At 38.1% G+C, this 18,443-nt stretch overlaps 2 protein-coding genes across 2 annotated transcripts; both read left to right on the forward strand.

The window, feature by feature from the left end:
- Positions 1 to 3,194: 3,194 nt before the first annotated feature.
- LOC103357832 (uncharacterized) lies at positions 3,195 to 4,671 on the forward strand. The gene is made up of 4 exons (XM_008282555.1): positions 3,195 to 3,287; positions 3,824 to 3,936; positions 4,079 to 4,265; positions 4,396 to 4,671. The coding sequence occupies exons 1-4, from the start codon at positions 3,195 to 3,197 to the stop codon at positions 4,669 to 4,671; spliced, it is 669 nt and encodes a 222-aa protein (XP_008280777.1).
- Positions 4,672 to 5,997: 1,326 nt separating this feature from the next.
- On the forward strand, positions 5,998 to 16,739 carry cdc16 (cell division cycle 16 homolog (S. cerevisiae)). Its single transcript, XM_008282283.1, has 18 exons — positions 5,998 to 6,168; positions 6,355 to 6,409; positions 6,694 to 6,791; positions 6,990 to 7,028; positions 7,142 to 7,282; positions 8,140 to 8,299; positions 8,424 to 8,518; positions 9,895 to 10,028; positions 10,405 to 10,484; positions 10,589 to 10,638; positions 10,734 to 10,807; positions 10,916 to 11,041; positions 11,797 to 11,949; positions 12,992 to 13,055; positions 13,171 to 13,232; positions 14,705 to 14,840; positions 15,125 to 15,215; positions 15,917 to 16,739. The coding sequence occupies exons 1-18, from the start codon at positions 6,121 to 6,123 to the stop codon at positions 16,168 to 16,170; spliced, it is 1,860 nt and encodes a 619-aa protein (XP_008280505.1). The 5' UTR covers positions 5,998 to 6,120; the 3' UTR covers positions 16,171 to 16,739.
- The last annotated feature ends 1,704 nt before the right edge of the window (positions 16,740 to 18,443 follow it).

Below are 18,443 nucleotides of genomic sequence, written 5' to 3' on the forward strand. Positions count from 1 at the left end.
AACAACAACAAAACAGCAGGATATGAGTAAGCTACATTAATGTAAAAGATAAAAACAAGACTACAATAGTAAAACAATAATGTCAATGATACTAAGGTTGTAAAGTAATTATACACACAACAGTGACATATTACACATGATAATGAGATAATATAATAACAATACATAATAATGTTTATGTACAGTCATCCTCAAATGTATTCATAACCTCCCATTAAAGAAGAAAAGAAACAGCTGTCACTGAAATAAGGTGAAATTGACTAAATAAATACAAATTTAATGAAAATCATGACATTGCTTTTGAATTGTGGTTCAACAGAAATATTTTTAAAAATTAAAAAAAACAAAAAACTCTCAATCAGACTTCTGCACCTGTTGGTGAATATTTATTATTATTTTTTTCAATTTCTAGTTATTTGACTGACTATTGTGAATGTTGCCTCTTCGTTAATGGAAAGGGATATTTTAAGGACAACTGTATGTGCGTTCATGTATTCGGTCAATGGGAACGTTTTTAGCATTTATAACACTAATTTTTTCCATGTCAGTTCTGAGTATCTGATGATCCGGGATCAACTTGTGTTTGTACTTAATGTGTTAGTTAGTTGCTCTGGTGCAAGTTTCCAAGTAACTGTTACTAAGGCAAGCCAGCAGCAAGTAGGAGACTAGAGCAGCCTGCTGGCCCCTGACCTCACTGCTTGATTAAATCACTGCTGTTTAATATGGACATCTGACTCTAACAGAAAATTCTGGTCAGAGTCCATAAAATAATATGTTCTTTTGATTTTTCAGTTTACAATAGCACGAACACATTCAGAAAACCCAGTTCCCGTCGCTGCTCGTTTTCAGCTTTGAATTGTGTGAAACGGTGTCTTCTCGCAGCATCTCATTTTACAGTGGCTCGCTCCAGTCTCCTCACTAATTAGCCCATCTCTATGCCTGTGTGTGTTTCACTGTGTGGAACTTGCTAAACAAGCACATCGTTTGAAACCATTCATCTCTGCTCTCTCAAGCTGCTGTCATGGCAACCGTGTATGACTGGCACAAAACAGACTGCAGGGCAAACCTGAAGAGCCAAGCACTCTCTCGGGCAGATAAAGAGTTGTGATATTGAGACACCAGGACGACCACAGACGCGAGGTGAGTCAGAGAGGCCTGGAGCACTGAGACGCAGGCTCTGGGTTAGACGCATTAAGGCTCATTTCATTTCATTGAGCAAAACTGTACCTGCAGCCTGTTACAGTTGCTCCTGCCTTTCTCATTTTCTTTTAACTGACATTTTCTCTTAATTGTTTGCTGGTCAGTTTTTTTTTGTTTTTTTTTTATATCTGTGTCATGCTGTTTGGAGCACTTCTGATTTTTCTGTAACTTGGTGTCCCAGTTTCAGTGGTGTTCATGTTCTCTGGTGATTGTTGTTTATGGTTTGTTTATTTTAGACAATATGGAAACGGTTAACAGACATTATATTAAATTAACTAGATTTTTTTTGTCCAGCATGTTTCATATTTTGTATAATATTGACCTGGATATGCATTTTACATAAAGACCCTTATGTTTTTGTTTTTTACCCTGTTAAAGTGTCCATATGTTTTGGGTTGTTTTTAGATACTAAACAGCACAACATGAGCAAAATAAGTAGTTAACACCATGACTGAGTATTTCCACCTTACAGCTGTAGTGTACAAATGGCTGCCTCAAAAACACAGATTCAGATTTTCAGGGAATTCATACATAACACGCTGAAGGAACGAATGCTGTCTACGTGCACTGTGGGGCTTTCCAAATTGTTATTTCCTTTAGAAATGGTCACGAGTGTAGGAGGTCAGTTTAACCCCCCACCAAACTACACAGTTATTAACAGGGTTTTTGTTTGTTTGTTTGTTTGTTTGTTTTCTTTTACAATTCACTAGTATTTAACAGAGATTTGCCTGTTTTGGAAAATTACAGATACAATCTAGTAAAATCAGAGAAAAGAAATCTTAATTCCACAAATTCATTCATTAGCCATAAAAACCAGGCCACAACCTTGAACAATGTCCACATCAAAAAATTGTATTTATTTGATTTTTTTTTTTTTGACAAATAGTAGTTTGTTCAGTTGCAATTTGTGACTGTATAATTACACTGTGTTGCTGTATTTAATAGCAGTATTTTACAGATATTTGCTGTCATTTGAATGAAAATGATTGAAAATGGTAACTACTTTTTTAAACTTTTATTTTACAGATTTTCTCAGATTTTGTGCAAATATAGATAATGTCTAATAAAATCACCAAAAAAAGCATTAATTTACATGTTGATACTAATAAAATAGGCCAAAAGTTTTCATAATGTGTACATCTAAAATCTGTATTTTTACAAATAGTAATTTTACAATGTTGGTCCATAAATTTAAACAATTTTACTATATATAGATCAACTAAAATCTCATTATTTTACAGCTATTTGTTGTTTTTCTCACCACTGTAACTGTTTTTAAAGGTTACAGTATTCCACCTTTAAAAAAATAAACAGCTTAAAACAGACAAAGACTTTTTTTCAGCTGTGTCACAGTCGGGATGCTACATATTTTAGGCAATATTGTTGGTTGATTACATATATGCATGTATCTGGTTGGATATTTCATAAGTTTAGAGGATATGTATGCTGGAATGATTTAGTGTTTTAGTTTGCAATAAAGGTTTAATTCATTTAAAATGATTCATTGTAATCTGCACTTGACTAGTTTGCAAGAGCATTTAAGTTGTTGATATTTTGTATTGTAATAGATAATGTGGTGCCACCAGTATATGAAATTTAATCAAAATCATAATACTATATCGTTAAATATTGTGTGTTTCTGAGGGCATGAGGTGTAATGTTCACTGACACATATAGGTTGGCCTACTGTTCTTAAAAAATGCAAATCTATTAACACCTGGAAACAAACACAAGGAAACAAAACATCCCCAGACAACATGACAACCAGTTAAACTGCAACACTGGCAACAATTGCATTTCATTAATATTTCTATGTCTCCAATAATCTAAAGAAACTGTTACGAAGCAATTTCTGTCTGGTAATTGGGATATTCTCTTTTTAAATTCTGATTACTAAGTCTGAACATTTTTGCATAATTTAAACACTTGTATTTGTTTTTTCTTTTTCTGGTGTGTGTGAGGCCCTTGTAGCATTTTCTCTTTCCAGACTCATAATGCAGCACAGGAACTATAAACTCCTGCTTTCCACCACAAACAAATACCTGCAACAGAAACGGGAGAAGGCGTATGACTTACACAGGAGAAAGGTTAGGAGGAGCACGTCTTTGGTTTTTAATGTTGCTCAATAACGTTGTCAGTTTTGTTTGTTGGTTCCTGTTATCCCAGATTCTAAATGTCGTGACCTCAAGCTTTTATTTCAATCACCAGCTAATAAGATTAATATTTTGTTTGTCCATTTATGTACTAAATAGTATTATCACGATTCACTGCCTAACACATAGCTGTTTATGTTTTGTTCTTTGTTTGTTTCTCAAGGTGAAGTCAATGAAACCAACAATATGCATGGATCCACCAAAGAAATATAATCACCTGGCTCTGAATCTAAAGAACAAACAGGTTGTTTTGTGAAGAAGAAAACACAAGCAATTCAAATCTGAAATGAACACTCCCATAAATACCCAATTTTAAACCTATATTCAACGTAAAATGCAATATAGTGATAAAATGCAACAATAATCTTTTGGAATACCTACAACACTTTTCTCTTTAGGTGTCTTATTAAAATTATCAGGTTTCTCCTCAGGTGTAAATTAATTTTCCATTCATATTTGATCACATTCAGCTTGAAGAGACCAGAAGGATTCAGAGGGAAAACAACATGCTCAAGGAGAAAATATCACACATTATGGCGACAACTGGAAGAGTTGACAACAGGAATGACTACGACAAGAAAAGGTTAGCTTTGTAATCACAGCAGCAGTTCAGTAATTACTGGGATGGTGTGTATTCAAGGTCAGTTAACAAGTTGTATTTCCAAGAAATAAGGTGGCTTTTGAAACTAAAGACTCAACTTTCTTTCTTTGTTTCCTCACTGCAGCCTCAGCAAGGAGAGGCAACAGAGGGAGTTGCTCCGTATCACCAAGCAGAATCAAATGATCCAGTTTCGTCTGAGCAAGTGCAAGCCTCACTATCACGCGAGGAGCTGGAATGAAGACTGGCTCAAGACCCTCAAGTTGAGGGACAGCATTGCACGTTATCCACGAGGAGGAGCAAATCAGCAAAAGGTTCTTATATTTTTCAGACAAAGTACCACAGACAGTGAATCACAATTACCTCTTAAACTGTGTCTGCATTTTCGTTTGTCAGTATGATACAGAGTCAGTGTAAATACTTAATTCTATGTGTCAATAACAGGGGCATGAAAAACCCAGCGAGATGAGCACTGATGGTGATAAAGAACAAAGGATAAGCACTGATGCCTCCACACACAGCCGCCCTGCAAGCAGCAAAGCGAATGGAAAAGCAGATTCTAGGCAAAATGAAAAGAGGAAGGAGACCAATAAGAACGAGGATGCAGGAGGAGAAGTACACAAAGAGTCAGCTGCACAATTTGACTCGAAACCGAATGTACCTGAGAAATCCATCTCGGCAAATACAGCTGAGAATCCTGGTTCTTCTGACACCAATTAAAGTACAAAAAATAACCACCCTTGTTCTGTTAAAATGTCCTTAGATCCTGATGTGTCTAAAATGTCTAGCACTTCTCACACACATAAAACATGCAAAAAGGAATCCACAAGCATCGTGGGATTATGCCCTGTTGCTTCATCAAACAGTGATAGAAACAGTATTCAGATCCTTCACTTTGTCATGTTTAGATCAATAACTCTGAAGCATCAGTACATTAGCATCATGTAGTTGCAAGTGGAGCTAGTTTTAATTAAAAAGTTTTATTTACGGAGAAACCAGATAAATTTGAAGGGTGTTGGGATTAACGGGAGCGGAAAGAAGATGAAACAAAGTTCTGATACACAAATAATTTTTAAATTTTGGATGCCACCTTCTTGCTGCAAGGTGGCTCAGTGGTTAGCACCGTTGCCTTGCAGCAAGAAGGTGGCCAGTTCGTGTCCTAGTGAGGACACCGGGATCTTTCTGCATGGAGTTTGCATGTTCTCCCTGTGCAGCATGGGTTCTCTCCAGTTTTTCTGGCTCCGGGTTCTCCACAGTCCAAAAAAATTTTGAGGTTAATTGGTGATTCTAAATTGTCCACACACAGGTGTGAATGTGAGTGTACTTGGTTGTCTGTCTCTAAGTGTAGCCCTGTGACAGACTGGTGACCTGTCCAGGGTGTCCCCTGCCTTTGTCCTAAGTCAGCTGGGATAGGCTCCAGCCCCCCATGACCCTAGTGAGGATTAAGCGGTGTATAGATAATGGATGGATGGACTTTTCCTCTACACTTAGGTTTTTGGGGAACAAGGGATCATCTGAGCTTTTACTGATTGTCAGAAGTTTAGAGGGAAAAATCACTTTTGGGTGGAGCTGGTAACAACTTGGAGACATCTGAAACACGCCCTCGACTACACACTGCTTTTTGAAAGATGCCAGAAGATAAAAATTTTGGTTTAATCTATGATAATACATAGTATTTAAAAGCTTAAAAGTATAAAATGTGTAAAATGTGTCTATGAGATAACTCAAGCTTCAAGTTGCATAAAATGGAAATACTCAAGTAAAGTGCCAATACCTCAAAATCTACATAAAGACAGTACTTAACTAGGTGTACTTTGACTCCACCACCGTTAGCAAAGTTTTATTCTTTAATTCACTTGTGATTTGTTGTTTTGGTGACAAAGAATAAATGGAGGGGTCAAATAAATGCGCAAATATTGTTTTTATTTTTCAAAAGTTATTCTGACATCAAGACATTTGGCAACAGTTACAGAAGTAAATGCGGAACTTTCTAACCGTGTTGAGTTTCTTTACGGCGCCATTTAGCGGAACACTCGTTGCAGAAAGAAGCCGCGGATTTGATTTTACGCAGCTAGCAGGTTAGCACGTACTGTTCAGTGCACAGCTTTCTCTGTCTCCAAGAATGACACACTTTTGATAGTCAGCACGTCAGTTTTTGAAAATATCAAAATGAATCTCGACAGACTTAGAAAGCGAGTGCGGCAGTACATCGACCAGGTAAGAGAAACGACGTCTTTGTTAGTTTCAGTGCTGCTAGCTAATGCTAGCTTGGCAGCAACATAGCGTCAGTGGTAACAAACCTTCATAGCTGACTAGCAAACTAACCGCTAGGCAGCTAACCAACAATGATACAAACTATGAATTTGACTGTTTTTTTCTTGGTTATTGTGTGTTTGTTCACAGCAACAGTATCAAAGTGCTCTGTTTTGGGCCGACAAGATAGCATCTCTTTCTCATGGTGAGTAAATAACGACAACACTGTTTATGGCTTGTTAATATAGAAGCGTGGCGTTACTTAACCTGTCATATTCATCTGTTGTTAGTAGGTTTAGTGGTTTATTAGTGGAGTTTCCATGCGTTGTGCTTGTTTTCCCATTGCTACCTACCATCACAACTGAAAGGAAACTTACCAGCAGTAATAGCAGATAACACAGTGACATCTCAACAGGTTCAATGCTGCGAAACCCGTCAGAGATTCATTTATAACACTTTAAATTTTCTGCTTCTTTGTTTTGCACACAGAGGATCCCCAGGACATCTACTGGCTAGCTCAGTGCCTTTACTTAACCTCACAGTACCACAGAGCCTCCCATGCCCTCCGTTCACGAAAACTTGACAAGGTAGGTTCAGTGTGAGCTGTGTGACAGTCTGCTGGGAAGTGATAAATAAACGTTGACCTTATAATGCAAATCACTATGTGATAGATGTGTGTGTGTGGTATTTAAGTCAAAGTTAAACCAATAACAGAAAAAGCTGGCAGCATAATTACCTTTATGTTTGTCTGCAGTCTATAACAACATCTGTCTTCTCTCACACAGCTGTATGGAGCTTGTCAGTATCTTGCTGCTAGGTGCCATGTAAGTAATACATAATTACATCAGTTCTAATCACTCCTTTACATGTTTCGTCTCAAAAAACCTGCTAGATATTGTTCATGCTTTAGATTCATTTGTTTTCTACTTTATCCTAGTATGCTGCCAAAGAGTTCCAACAGGCCTTGGATATCCTGGATGCAGAGGAGCCAGCTAATAAGAAGCTGCTGGACAGGAGTGGAAAGGAGGACAATGGGACACCAGAGTCAGCCAAGGACTGGGATATGTCCCCTGCCTCAGTAAGTCTTGGCTTGGATTGAAATATAGCAATATTGTTAGTGCTGGGTGAACTAATCTTCGAAGTCAGCATATTTCTGTAATGTTGCTTTGGAGAGAATGTGTGGTCTGCTCCAAACAATCCACATCAAAAGTATTTTTGTTCTCGACTGTCACTGCAAATATGTTGTTGTACCGTGCTAATTAATTTTCTTTTAGTGCCCATACTGTTCAGCCATCTGTCGTTCTTGTGTCCACAAACTCTCCCATCACAGTTTTGTTTGTTTTGTTGATAGAAACAATACATTCACAATTTTGAACCTTAATTTGTGTTTACACCATAGAGAGCGACATACTCAGAATCTTCAAATTGAAATGCAGTGATGCATATGCAGTCCCTGCAAACTCCTTTTTCTTATTATTATTTTAAGCTCTGTCTAATTAACTAGATTTCATCCACAAGTCATGTATGACATAATTGTGCTTTTTTTTAATGAAAGAGGGATTTATTGATGATGTGAAGTTACTACACAATTGATATGATAATCTGCATTGACTTCTATGTTATGGAGTTCACCTGCCCAAAATTCTTCTTGTCTTTGTCTGGATGTAGATAGTCTAGATGTAGATACATAACAAAAACCATTGTAATACCAGCTGTGTGCAGTATATTTCTGATTTTAGGCAGACAGTTTAAATGACATCATGTGCTGTTGGCATATCGTGTCCTTCACTTCAGGATGTGAGAGTTCTTTCAAATATTTGTCCACTTGTGTTAACGTTGTGAATCGCGTATTAACACTACCTAGATTTCTGAGTAATGCCATGGACATTAAGTTTTCTTTCTGTTCTCCTTTCCTCTCTCCCTGAAATTTTTCAGATCAGCAGCTCCATCTGTCTCCTGCGGGGTAAGATCTATGATGCCATGGACAACAGGCCACTGGCCACCTCCAGCTACAAAGAGGCCTTGAAACTGGATGTGTACTGCTTTGAAGCCTTTGACCTTTTAACGTCCCACCATATGTTGACTGCACAGGAAGGTGAGGCCGATCTGTGTGGATGATGCACACTGATCTGTTTCTGTTTCTACAGATATGTGGCTCTTATTTTTTGGCAACATTTAAATAACATTTATATTTGAACCTGTTATTTGTCCTTCAACAGAGAAAGACTTCCTTGATTCGCTTCCTCTGAGTCAACAGTGCACTGAGGAAGAGGAGGAGCTGCTACACTTCCTTTTTGAGAATAAATTAAAGAAGGTAGGTCTGCATCCTGTTTATTACATTTTAAGTTCAGTGAGAAAAATAACGAATGTTTCTCATTATTAATGTGGTCCCATATGGGGAGGTGTGAACTGGGAGGTATGAACTAAAAGCTGTTGATGGCTGAAAGTTGCAGATATGAAGACGTTTACTTCTACTATTGCTCCAACTGGCCCATAACTAGCCACCCCCATCTGACTACTTTTATTTTGATGGCACCACAACAATAGGTAAATCCTTCATATTAGCATGTTGTGCAGCTAATGTGGCTAATGTTACAAATAACTTTGATCATATTCCCACAAGTCAGAGCTCTGCACAAATTATAATGCTGAGGGACGTTCAGAGATGGTGAAAACTCAAAAGAACAACAACAATTGGATGGGTTACTGTGTTTTCAGGTTGCTTGCTGTGCGTCAGTGCAACCTAAACTTAGCCAGTGTTTATACCCGTTTGTTCCAGCCTGTTCCCTTTGCTCACATAAACTGCATTGCAAACCAGCCAAATTACCAATACAAATGTTCTCTGTATATAATTGTCTGTTTCTGTGGTCAGACAACAGAACAAGTATGAAACAGTGAGTAAAGCGCAGCCCATTAGGACCACATGGTAACCTCCCATCACGTTATAGCCATTTCCAAGCTGTGCTGTGAATGTAGTGATATTTCCATGTCAGATATTTGCTCAGAGAGAGTTAGAAGCAATAGAAAATCCTGGTCTCACTCACTGGCCTCAGCTGCATTACGGTCAGCTGTTTTTCCTTGGTTTCTGATAGAGGAGGGAAGGAAGGAACCGGGTTATACAGTCATGATGAAATCAACCATCTTTGTAGTATTCTGAGCTGAAAAATTGAAAGACACACGTGAGACTGATGTGAGTTTGTTGAAGAGGAGCACAATGTTTTAAAACTATGAACGTGTTATTGTGTATTTTCCTTTTACAAACATATCCAATGAAAGGACCAAGGCCAACAGTGAATTGATATTGCTCACACATTTTGGTCTTTCCCGTCAAAGTCTAATACAGGTTGTTTGTCTGTACTGTAGGCACACAGGTTTCCTCTTGTTGTTGAAAACATTTTAAAAATGACGTGTTCTTTGTTTGTAATGAGCATGGATGCTGTTGTTTAATTTGAACTGACAGAGCGCAAACAACAATGTTGTGCTCTTCTGTGTTTTTTTTTCATATAATTGAAATGCAAATTCATGTTATGGATATTGTGGTCTTGTTTTATCCTATCACCTCTTCATGGGCCTCTTTCCTCTGTTTCTTTTCAAGCCCTTTTGTTTGTCTTTTTTCCGACATGCTCACATTTGAGCCTTTGACAGACACACATTAACACTGACACACTCTGCTTCTTCCTGCCTCTGCAGTATAACAAGCCCAGTGATTTGGTGGTGCCAGAGATGGTCAATGGTCTTCAGGACAACTTGGATGTAGTGGTGTCTCTTGCTGAGAGGCATTATTATAACTGTGATTTCAAGATGTGCTACAAACTCACATCAATGTAAGTGTCCACAGGTTCAGCGTAGTTTGTTGTTGATTTGTATTTGATGAATGGGTTGAATTATTTCGCAAAAAAAATGAGAGAGCAGCTGTGCTGAAAGCTCAGAGGTAAACGTAAACCTTTGGCCTGTGAGCTGTTTGTCTGTGCTGTGATGATCAGCTAAGTGTAAAATGTGTAATTTTACGGCAGTGTTTTTCCTACCTTACATTAGTGAGTAAAGTCACTTCTATATATGAATCTTAAGTTAACCATCAAATAAACAGTAGATGTTACTCTTTCAACATACACCAGATTATATTTGTGTTAAGTTTGATTGATGATATACAGTTCTTTGTCGATTAGTGGATGCAAAAAAAAGTTGTTCTTTGTATTTCAGGGTGATGGTTAAAGACCCCTTCCATGCCAACTGTTTACCAGTCCACATAGGAACGTTGGTGGAACTTGGAAAAGCAAATGGTAATAAATATACATATTCATAAAGATTAATTCATGCCAAAATGCTTAGTTTGATTGTATGGCCTGCCAATCAGTTTAATGTTTAACTGCTTATTTCCCTGCAGAGCTGTTTTACCTCTCACACAAACTTGTAGACTTGTATCCCAACAACCCAGTAAGTGTTTTTATATTTTTGTTATATATGATTTTGTTCTACCTTTTTGACATAACTGTTTGTTTTTTGATAACCAAATAAAAACTTCTTGCCAGGTATCCTGGTTTGCTGTTGGGTGCTACTATCTCATGGTTGGCCATAAAAACGAGCACGCTCGTCGATACCTAAGGTATGTATTGGTGCTCTCAAAGAGAAACACATCGTGTTTGATACTAGGCAAGTGGCATTTTATTTATCTGTTCACTAAGACAGAGCGGTTATTGTATATCTACTGTAGCAAAGCCACCACCCTGGAGAGGACTTACGGTCCTGCCTGGATTGCCTACGGTCACTCATTTGCAGTGGAGAGTGAGCACGACCAAGCCATGGCTGCCTACTTCACTGCTGCTCAGCTGATGAAAGGGTAGGTAAATGACTGATAAGAGATATAGACCTCACAGAATGGAGCTTCAACACAAAAAATGTGATCTCTTTAACAATTGTCCTCTGAATAGTTACAGTTGAGCACTGCAGCTAAGTTGTTATGTGAAGTGATGGAGATTGTACAGGCACAGGCTATGGGTTAAAAAAAAAAAAAAATATTCCCACTATTATTGGAACACCAATCGTGTTATCATAATTCTATTTTTGCTCTATGTTTGGCACATTACATGCAAACAGGAGAGGTATAAAGGCTTTTCCTTTATAGGAGGAAAAACAACAGTTGGCTAAAAAACCTCCTATTGACCTGCTCATAGTATTCAGCTCAAACAAGATGTTGCTACTCCTGTGAATGACTTTTAGTCTTTCTCTATGCTTTTATAGTTATATCATTTAGATTAGTAATAGTGTTATGTTGATAGCTTCTTTTAATTAGAACATTCCTTTCTTTACATGAGCGTTTCAGATCTGCAACATGAAAATATGCCAACAAAAGCAGGTGTGGAGTACTGCCCTTTTGACTTCTTGAACCTTTTTAAGAACTTGAGAGGCTTTGAAGTTGAGTTAGTTATAGTTAGAAATGACTGGTAAAGATAACTGTATTTAAATGTGAAGTCGGTTACTTAAATTTGACTTTACTTTTTAAGTGTCCTAAATTCAGATGTGTTTATTGCATTTTACTAAAACATAGGACAAGATAAGCGTAGGTCTTGATGTCTCCTGCTCTCTATTACTCAGATGTCACTTACCAATGCTCTACATCGGGCTGGAGTATGGTCTGACCAACAACTCCAAGCTGGCAGAGCGTTTCTTCAGCCAGGCTCTTAGTATCGCTCCAGAGGACCCATTTGTCATACATGAGGTGGCAGTGGTCGCATTTCAAAATGGAGAGTGAGTATGCAGTCACAAACACACAATAACACTCATTCCTCTAGTAGTAGTATAAATGTTCTTGGCAGCACAAATGGGTGTTGTTGGTATTTGTGAAAGCTGATTTTAACAGACTTGGAGGTCAGAAAAATATCTATGCAAGCAAATATCAACAGTGACTAATGACTTGTTTGACAAAGTGAGGAGCAGCTTTTTTACTTTTTATTGAACACTATTTTGGGTTAACTTGCTCTGGTGCCTCTATACTGGTGGGAGTTGTGGCTGGTGGTGTTAGGTCTTCGGGTAGTTTGTCTGTACGTCCAATTTATGGATGTAATATGGGTTGAACACCTTCAGAGAATGTTTTGGTCTGTAACTCAGGAATTTACAAACTTATGACAAAAGGTCAGCTTCACTTTGACATCATAATGTTCTGCTAAAACACTTCATGGCCATTACTCAGCACCATACGTCAGTAACAGAAGGAGTGAAACATGTAAACTGCAACTTGACTGGTTGGCTTGGGTGCTAATTGTAGTTGTTGTAGCAGCGCTGTGTGCTGTGTTTTGTCTGATAGTTTAAGAGCTGGCAGAGAGATTAAACAAAAGGACTACAATTTATGTAACCCACACACTTATTCAACTACCAGCGTTGAAATTGTTCCATCTGATGGAATAGTCTCTATGAATACTGTTAACAGTGAGGTTTGTGAACTGTAATTTGTTCATGCTGTGACTGCCAAAATCATGTCTCCATTCAGCTATGTTTATTTTTTTTTTTATTAGAGAAACAGTACAAAGCACAGAGATAGAGATCTAAAAATGGTGCTGAATCAAAAAAAAAAAAACTATCTGCAAAATGTGTGTGGGCTTTTTTTTATGTAATCTGGGTGCTGATCCAGATTAAAGAAAGCCAGTCAAATATGTGTATACACAAATATGAGTAATTCATAATACATTGTGTAAAGCTGAGTTCAACCATTACATACACACATTATATCTGGTTTGTTATGTAAAAATACTTAGACATGGTGTAACAATGCTTTCCTCGTCTACCGTTTCAGCTGGAAGACGGCAGAAAGGTTGTTTCTTGATGCAATGGAGAAGATCAAAGCCATAGGCAATGAGGTAGCAGTTCATTTATTTAATTGGTAATGTCAGTGTGGTGCATGTCTGAAACCATGACTAGTTCTCTGAAATATCACCCAATGTAAACATTTTGCTGTTTTTCTTTCAATTTAAGGTCACTGTGGACAAGTGGGAGCCTTTGTTAAACAACTTAGGTCACGTGTGTCGGAAACTGAAGTAAGTAGAAGTTTACGGAGCTATCTTTTTTAAAAATGTAAATAATCAAAAAGAAATCCAATTACCTTGCTAAATTGCATTGTGGATTTCATGGTCTTTCAATTAGCACGTGTAGTACTATGAAGTGTGGGAGACTAGTCATAGAGTGCCCTGTCCTCTACATTGTACAGTCGTGGCTCAATAATTCAACCCTTAACAATCCAAAAACCTTGCTATCCGACAGGTTTTTAGGAAAAACGAACAGAACCCATAAAAAATAGCCTTACCATATCAACAGCCTTGGATTCCGACTCCTACATGACATTTTATGTCACAAATAAGGATAACAGCGTATTATCTGGCTTAACAATCCGACAGATTTACTTAACTTTGATGTCAACCGACCCCCATGCACAAGCGCACCGGTCAATTACGCGTGAAATCCAGTGATGTGTAGTGTTCTAACAATACACTAGTTCCACTCATTGAGTGAGTTTGCCCAACTAATTAAGTTGGTTTGCATCAGTTTGTTAGCAAACAACTCTACATGTGTGGAACACAGGAAGGATAGGTTTGGTGCACTGAAGTTCTTTGAAGTATTAAACAACGTGACATGTTTTGACACCTGAACAGTTCTATGAACCTATATGTACTGTGGTTGTATCGGGCTTATCAATCATAGAAACAAACTGCTTCGATACTATTATATGTAAAATTGTATCTAACAAGTTTATTTTGTGTCATAGAAATCATAACAATATAGAATAGAATAGAATAGAATAGAACTTTATTGATCCCTTCGGTGAAGACCTCAGAGAAATTTCTGAAATTACATATCATACATGTAGATAGTTTATTACAACAACTATAAACAATTCATATTAACATCAAATTACCCTTCAAGCATCAAGCCCTCCTTGTATCTCGACCTCCATCTTGACAGTCTGACAGCCTTGCTAGCCGACATAAAAGAAGGTTTTCCATTTAGTGTCGGATTATCAAGTCACGACTGTATTATAAAGTGTGGGAGGCGAATCATAGAGTGACCTCTCCTCTACTTTGTAATTGCTTTTTCCACTTGCCTGCTACAAACTATTGTTGGAGGTCTGCTCACTTGTCATTTTAACATAGGTACAGTCCATGCCAGAAGTGTTATGTTGAGTTTGTGCATGTACAATACTGTTTTTTCATTATTAACCTATTATCAAACTATGGAGTGCCTCATTCACAACTTTATTCCCAATCAGTAAAACTGAAAGAAATGCTTATATTATGGGTGAAGTTGCAGAATGATATTACACACTGAGCCGAAAGTTTGTTGTATTGCACAAAATATTTGAATTAGTCAGGTTTAAATTTTACTTAAATCTTTTTTCTTTTTTAATGCACTCTTGATTAAGATGTGTTTTGACATATTTCTGCAAAACCAGCTTGTGAAATGTTATTGAATCCATGCTTAATACCTTTTTGTATTACGATGTTTGTTTCTGTAGAAAGTACGACCAGGCTCTGGAGTACCACCGTCAGGCGTTGGTGTTAATCCCTCAGCACGCGTCCACCTACGCCGCCATAGGATACGTGCACAGCCTCATGGGAGACTTTGAAAGTGCCATCGACTACTTTCATACAGTAGGTTTTGAAGAGATTGAGCTTCTTCGCTTTCTTCAAGCTTAATGGGCTTTTAACAGTGATTGACATAGTTTAGGAAGGACCACTCACATCGTAGATGGGAGCAGGAATAGGAGTAACCATGGCACAGCACTTTATTGTGAATTGTATCCTCAAATGTGTCCAACCCAATATCACTTCAGAAATGACAGACGATAAGTGTAAAATTTCCTGTATATTAAAAATATTCTGTTCTTCTTTTATTTAAAAAAAAATGCTAAATGTTTTTTTTCTGTCTGTGACAGGCACTAGGACTAAAAAGGGACGACACTTTCTCTGTGACGATGCTTGGTCACTGCATTGAGATGTACATTGGTGACACAGATGCCTATATAGGTAGGTTTTATATTTGAAATATGATTATGTAAAAATTATTATTATTATTGTTTAATTATACCTGATCTTTTTTTGTAGTGTTGGCTTGTAAAATTAGATAATTAACACTTGTTTAGAATGCTGTATTACACAAAATAATTTGTGTTTTAGTCTTGAGATGCATTTACACACACAACTTCCCTGCTTGCATTTCCAGTGGTGCACCTGGGAACTAAATTAAGGGGTAATAGCTTTACCCCCATTAAAATCCCTGCCTGAACTTTCAGTGCGCTGAACTTTGCTGACTGAGTAAATGTGCTAGTATTTTTTACATCATTGTTAAATACTCCTCATTTCTGAAGAGCTGCAGGCATGTTTCAATTGATTTATTATTATTATTATTATTGTTTAATTATACCTGATCTTTTTTTGTAGTGTTGGCTTGTAAAATGAGATAATCAAAACTTGTTTAGAATGCTGTATTATACAAAATAATTTGTGTTTTAGTCTTGAGATGCATTTACACACACAACTCCCCTGCTTGCATTTCCAGTGGTGCAACTGGGAACTAAATAAAGGGGTAATAGCTTTACCCCCCAATTTTTTTTTTTTTTTTTGTGGCAAAAATTCCTTATCTGTTCTTAACTGCATAAATGTAATCAGACTAGTTATGTTGTGTCTGGCTCGCAGAAAATAATGTGTTGTTAATTGTTTCCACTAAGGCACAGACATCAATGACAAGGTGCGAGGCAGCCTGAACACTCCAGCACTGATGAAGATGTTGAACACATCAGAGCCCAGTGACCTTCTAGCTACGCCAAGATTGGAAGACACAAGCATCACGTCCTTGGAAACGCCACTGTCAAATCAAGACAAGATGATGCTGGAAACTCCTCTTCGACTCTCGTTAACCCTGGAGTGCGACATGTATGAGAGCGACGTGATGTTGGACACTTTGTCGGACACCAGCACATGATCTCATCCTGTCGGGAGGTGGAACTGTCTTAACAACAGGTTGTCATAGGCACACATATCCAATCCCAAGGACAACATTCAGCAAGAAAATTTAGCACCTGTCCTCCATCAAAGGTTTCCTGTGGATTCCCCCCTTTTGTGCATTATATGGTTGTTTCTTTAAGTGACAAAACATAGAATGCAATTGTGAACGTTGTGTAAGTGTGGGCGATTAGTATACAGCACCTGCTGTATAGTATATTGATTTAGCAAGAATGCACTTTAAAAGGGGAATTGACATGTGCCTTGGTTAAGGGACTGAGTACTTGGCTTAGCATTGGATGAGCATTTGACCTTGGGTTAAGACACTGGAAACATGTGGTCCTCTGACACTTGATTGAACTGAGCAAACACAGCCCCACACCTCACATCGAAAGACTGCCGTCACTTCTTGCTGCCTGTGGCAGGACCCTCCGTGTTGCTTAACCTGTGGATTTTCACCTTTAATAAAGAGCCAGCTAAATACACGCAATTTGGTGAAAAACATTTTTGGTTATTCGTACAATAAACCATGCATTTATCTTTAAAAAATAGTGTATCTGTTTTTTGTCTTATTCAGAATAAAGTGATTTAGAAAACCCCACAGAACACAAGGTGTTGTGGCAAAAAAGCTGAGAATTTGTATTATTTGTGAGTGACTGACAAAAGTCAAGCTGTTAGATGGGGGATGTAGATGTACACACAAACACGAGTTATCGTGAACCACCAAATATTGATTTAAAGCAAAAAAAGGTTTTGAATTTTTAAGTAACTTTTGTCACATATGTGCTGTAAAAATGGTGATATTTGCACATTGCACCTTGGAGTAGGTGCAAAATTAAACCTGATATCACTCAAAGCAGGTTAAAGAAATGCTTAAATATTGTGCATTTTTCATTGTTTTAATTTAAAACAAACCTTACTAGGTAAATGCTATTAGAAACAGCTATCCTACTATATAAATTTAGCATTGTGTCAACTTCTGTGTCTTGTAGATGGCAGAAGTTCATTTTAAGTCCTCTGCAGATCAGGAACAATCCCAACCCTCCAGAGAAAAACATCCTATGCAGTGTGAGACAGCAGCCTTACAGCAGAGCATCCGCTCAATGTCACATCCAGGTTAAGGGGAGGAGGGAGGTCTCTCCTCTCCATCCTCTGTCTGACAACCACATCACATACAGTAGTCCTCTGTGTACCAGCGGCTGTAGTAAATGCAGCAGAAATGGGCTGCACTCCGTCTAAGTCGGCTGGTATTTACAGCAACGAGCGCGTATGCCGCGACCTGGACACCTGCTCCACATTCGTCCCCAGCCTCAAGAGCTCCGTGTCGACACCAGAGGGACCTCGGCTGTGTGTGAAGACCAGCAGCGGCAAGCAAACCCTTCTCAATGGTGAGTTTGTGGTCAGTTCAGAAAATCTGATAAAGCTTCCACCTTTGTGTTTCTTGTTCTGGTTACCCAAGGAAGATGTCAGTTTGATTCCAGCATATTACCTTGTTGTGGTAACTCCACGTCTATGTGGAGAGTTGGTTTGTTTGTTGACCTTTTTTTTCACCCCCCAGTTCCCTGCAGAGATGTCCACGGACGGTCAGTGAGCCAGTCTTCCTACAATGAATCGTGGAGCCCTGCTGGAAGCGTCTCTCCCGGCAGCAGCGCGTCCTGCCCGGCTCAGAGCAGCATGAAGCCCCGCAGCCCGACTTCAGAGCTGCACAGTGACTCTGACAGCTGCCTCCAGCCTGCTGTTACACAGTGACACTGGAATATATAGACATTTGGCACAACAAGTGACAGTCGGTTTATTTATTTGTTTATTTTTTACAACTTTCTTTCCCAAAAGCTTTTACGCAGTGATGCAGTAGAAGATTGTGTTGGAGTATGGTCTTTTGGGGACGTCAGCTATGGATCCTTCCACAAAGTTGATGTGGATCTGTCGCTAAAAAGTGATTATTGTTCAAATGGTTCTTACTTTATATTCATAAAACAGCTCCACCACCATTTATGAAGGTCATGTGACATACGTGGACGAAATCTGACGCGCCCTTTTGGCTTAAAATATATACACACAGTAGTGTAACACTGACAGATAAATACATACACTTTTACTCTTATTTCTCCCCAACATACATTTTTTTAGCCTTTATTTTTTCAAGAAGACAACGTTGATTTAAAAAAAAAAGAGAGAGAGAGAGAGAGAGAAAAGTAATTTCCATCAGATTGCAAGCGATTACAAAATCACGGATAACATTTCTAATGCAAA

This window comes from Stegastes partitus, unplaced genomic scaffold (assembly GCF_000690725.1).
Source record: "Stegastes partitus isolate 25-593 unplaced genomic scaffold, Stegastes_partitus-1.0.2 Scaffold7, whole genome shotgun sequence".
Lineage (NCBI taxonomy): Eukaryota > Metazoa > Chordata > Actinopteri > Pomacentridae > Stegastes > Stegastes partitus.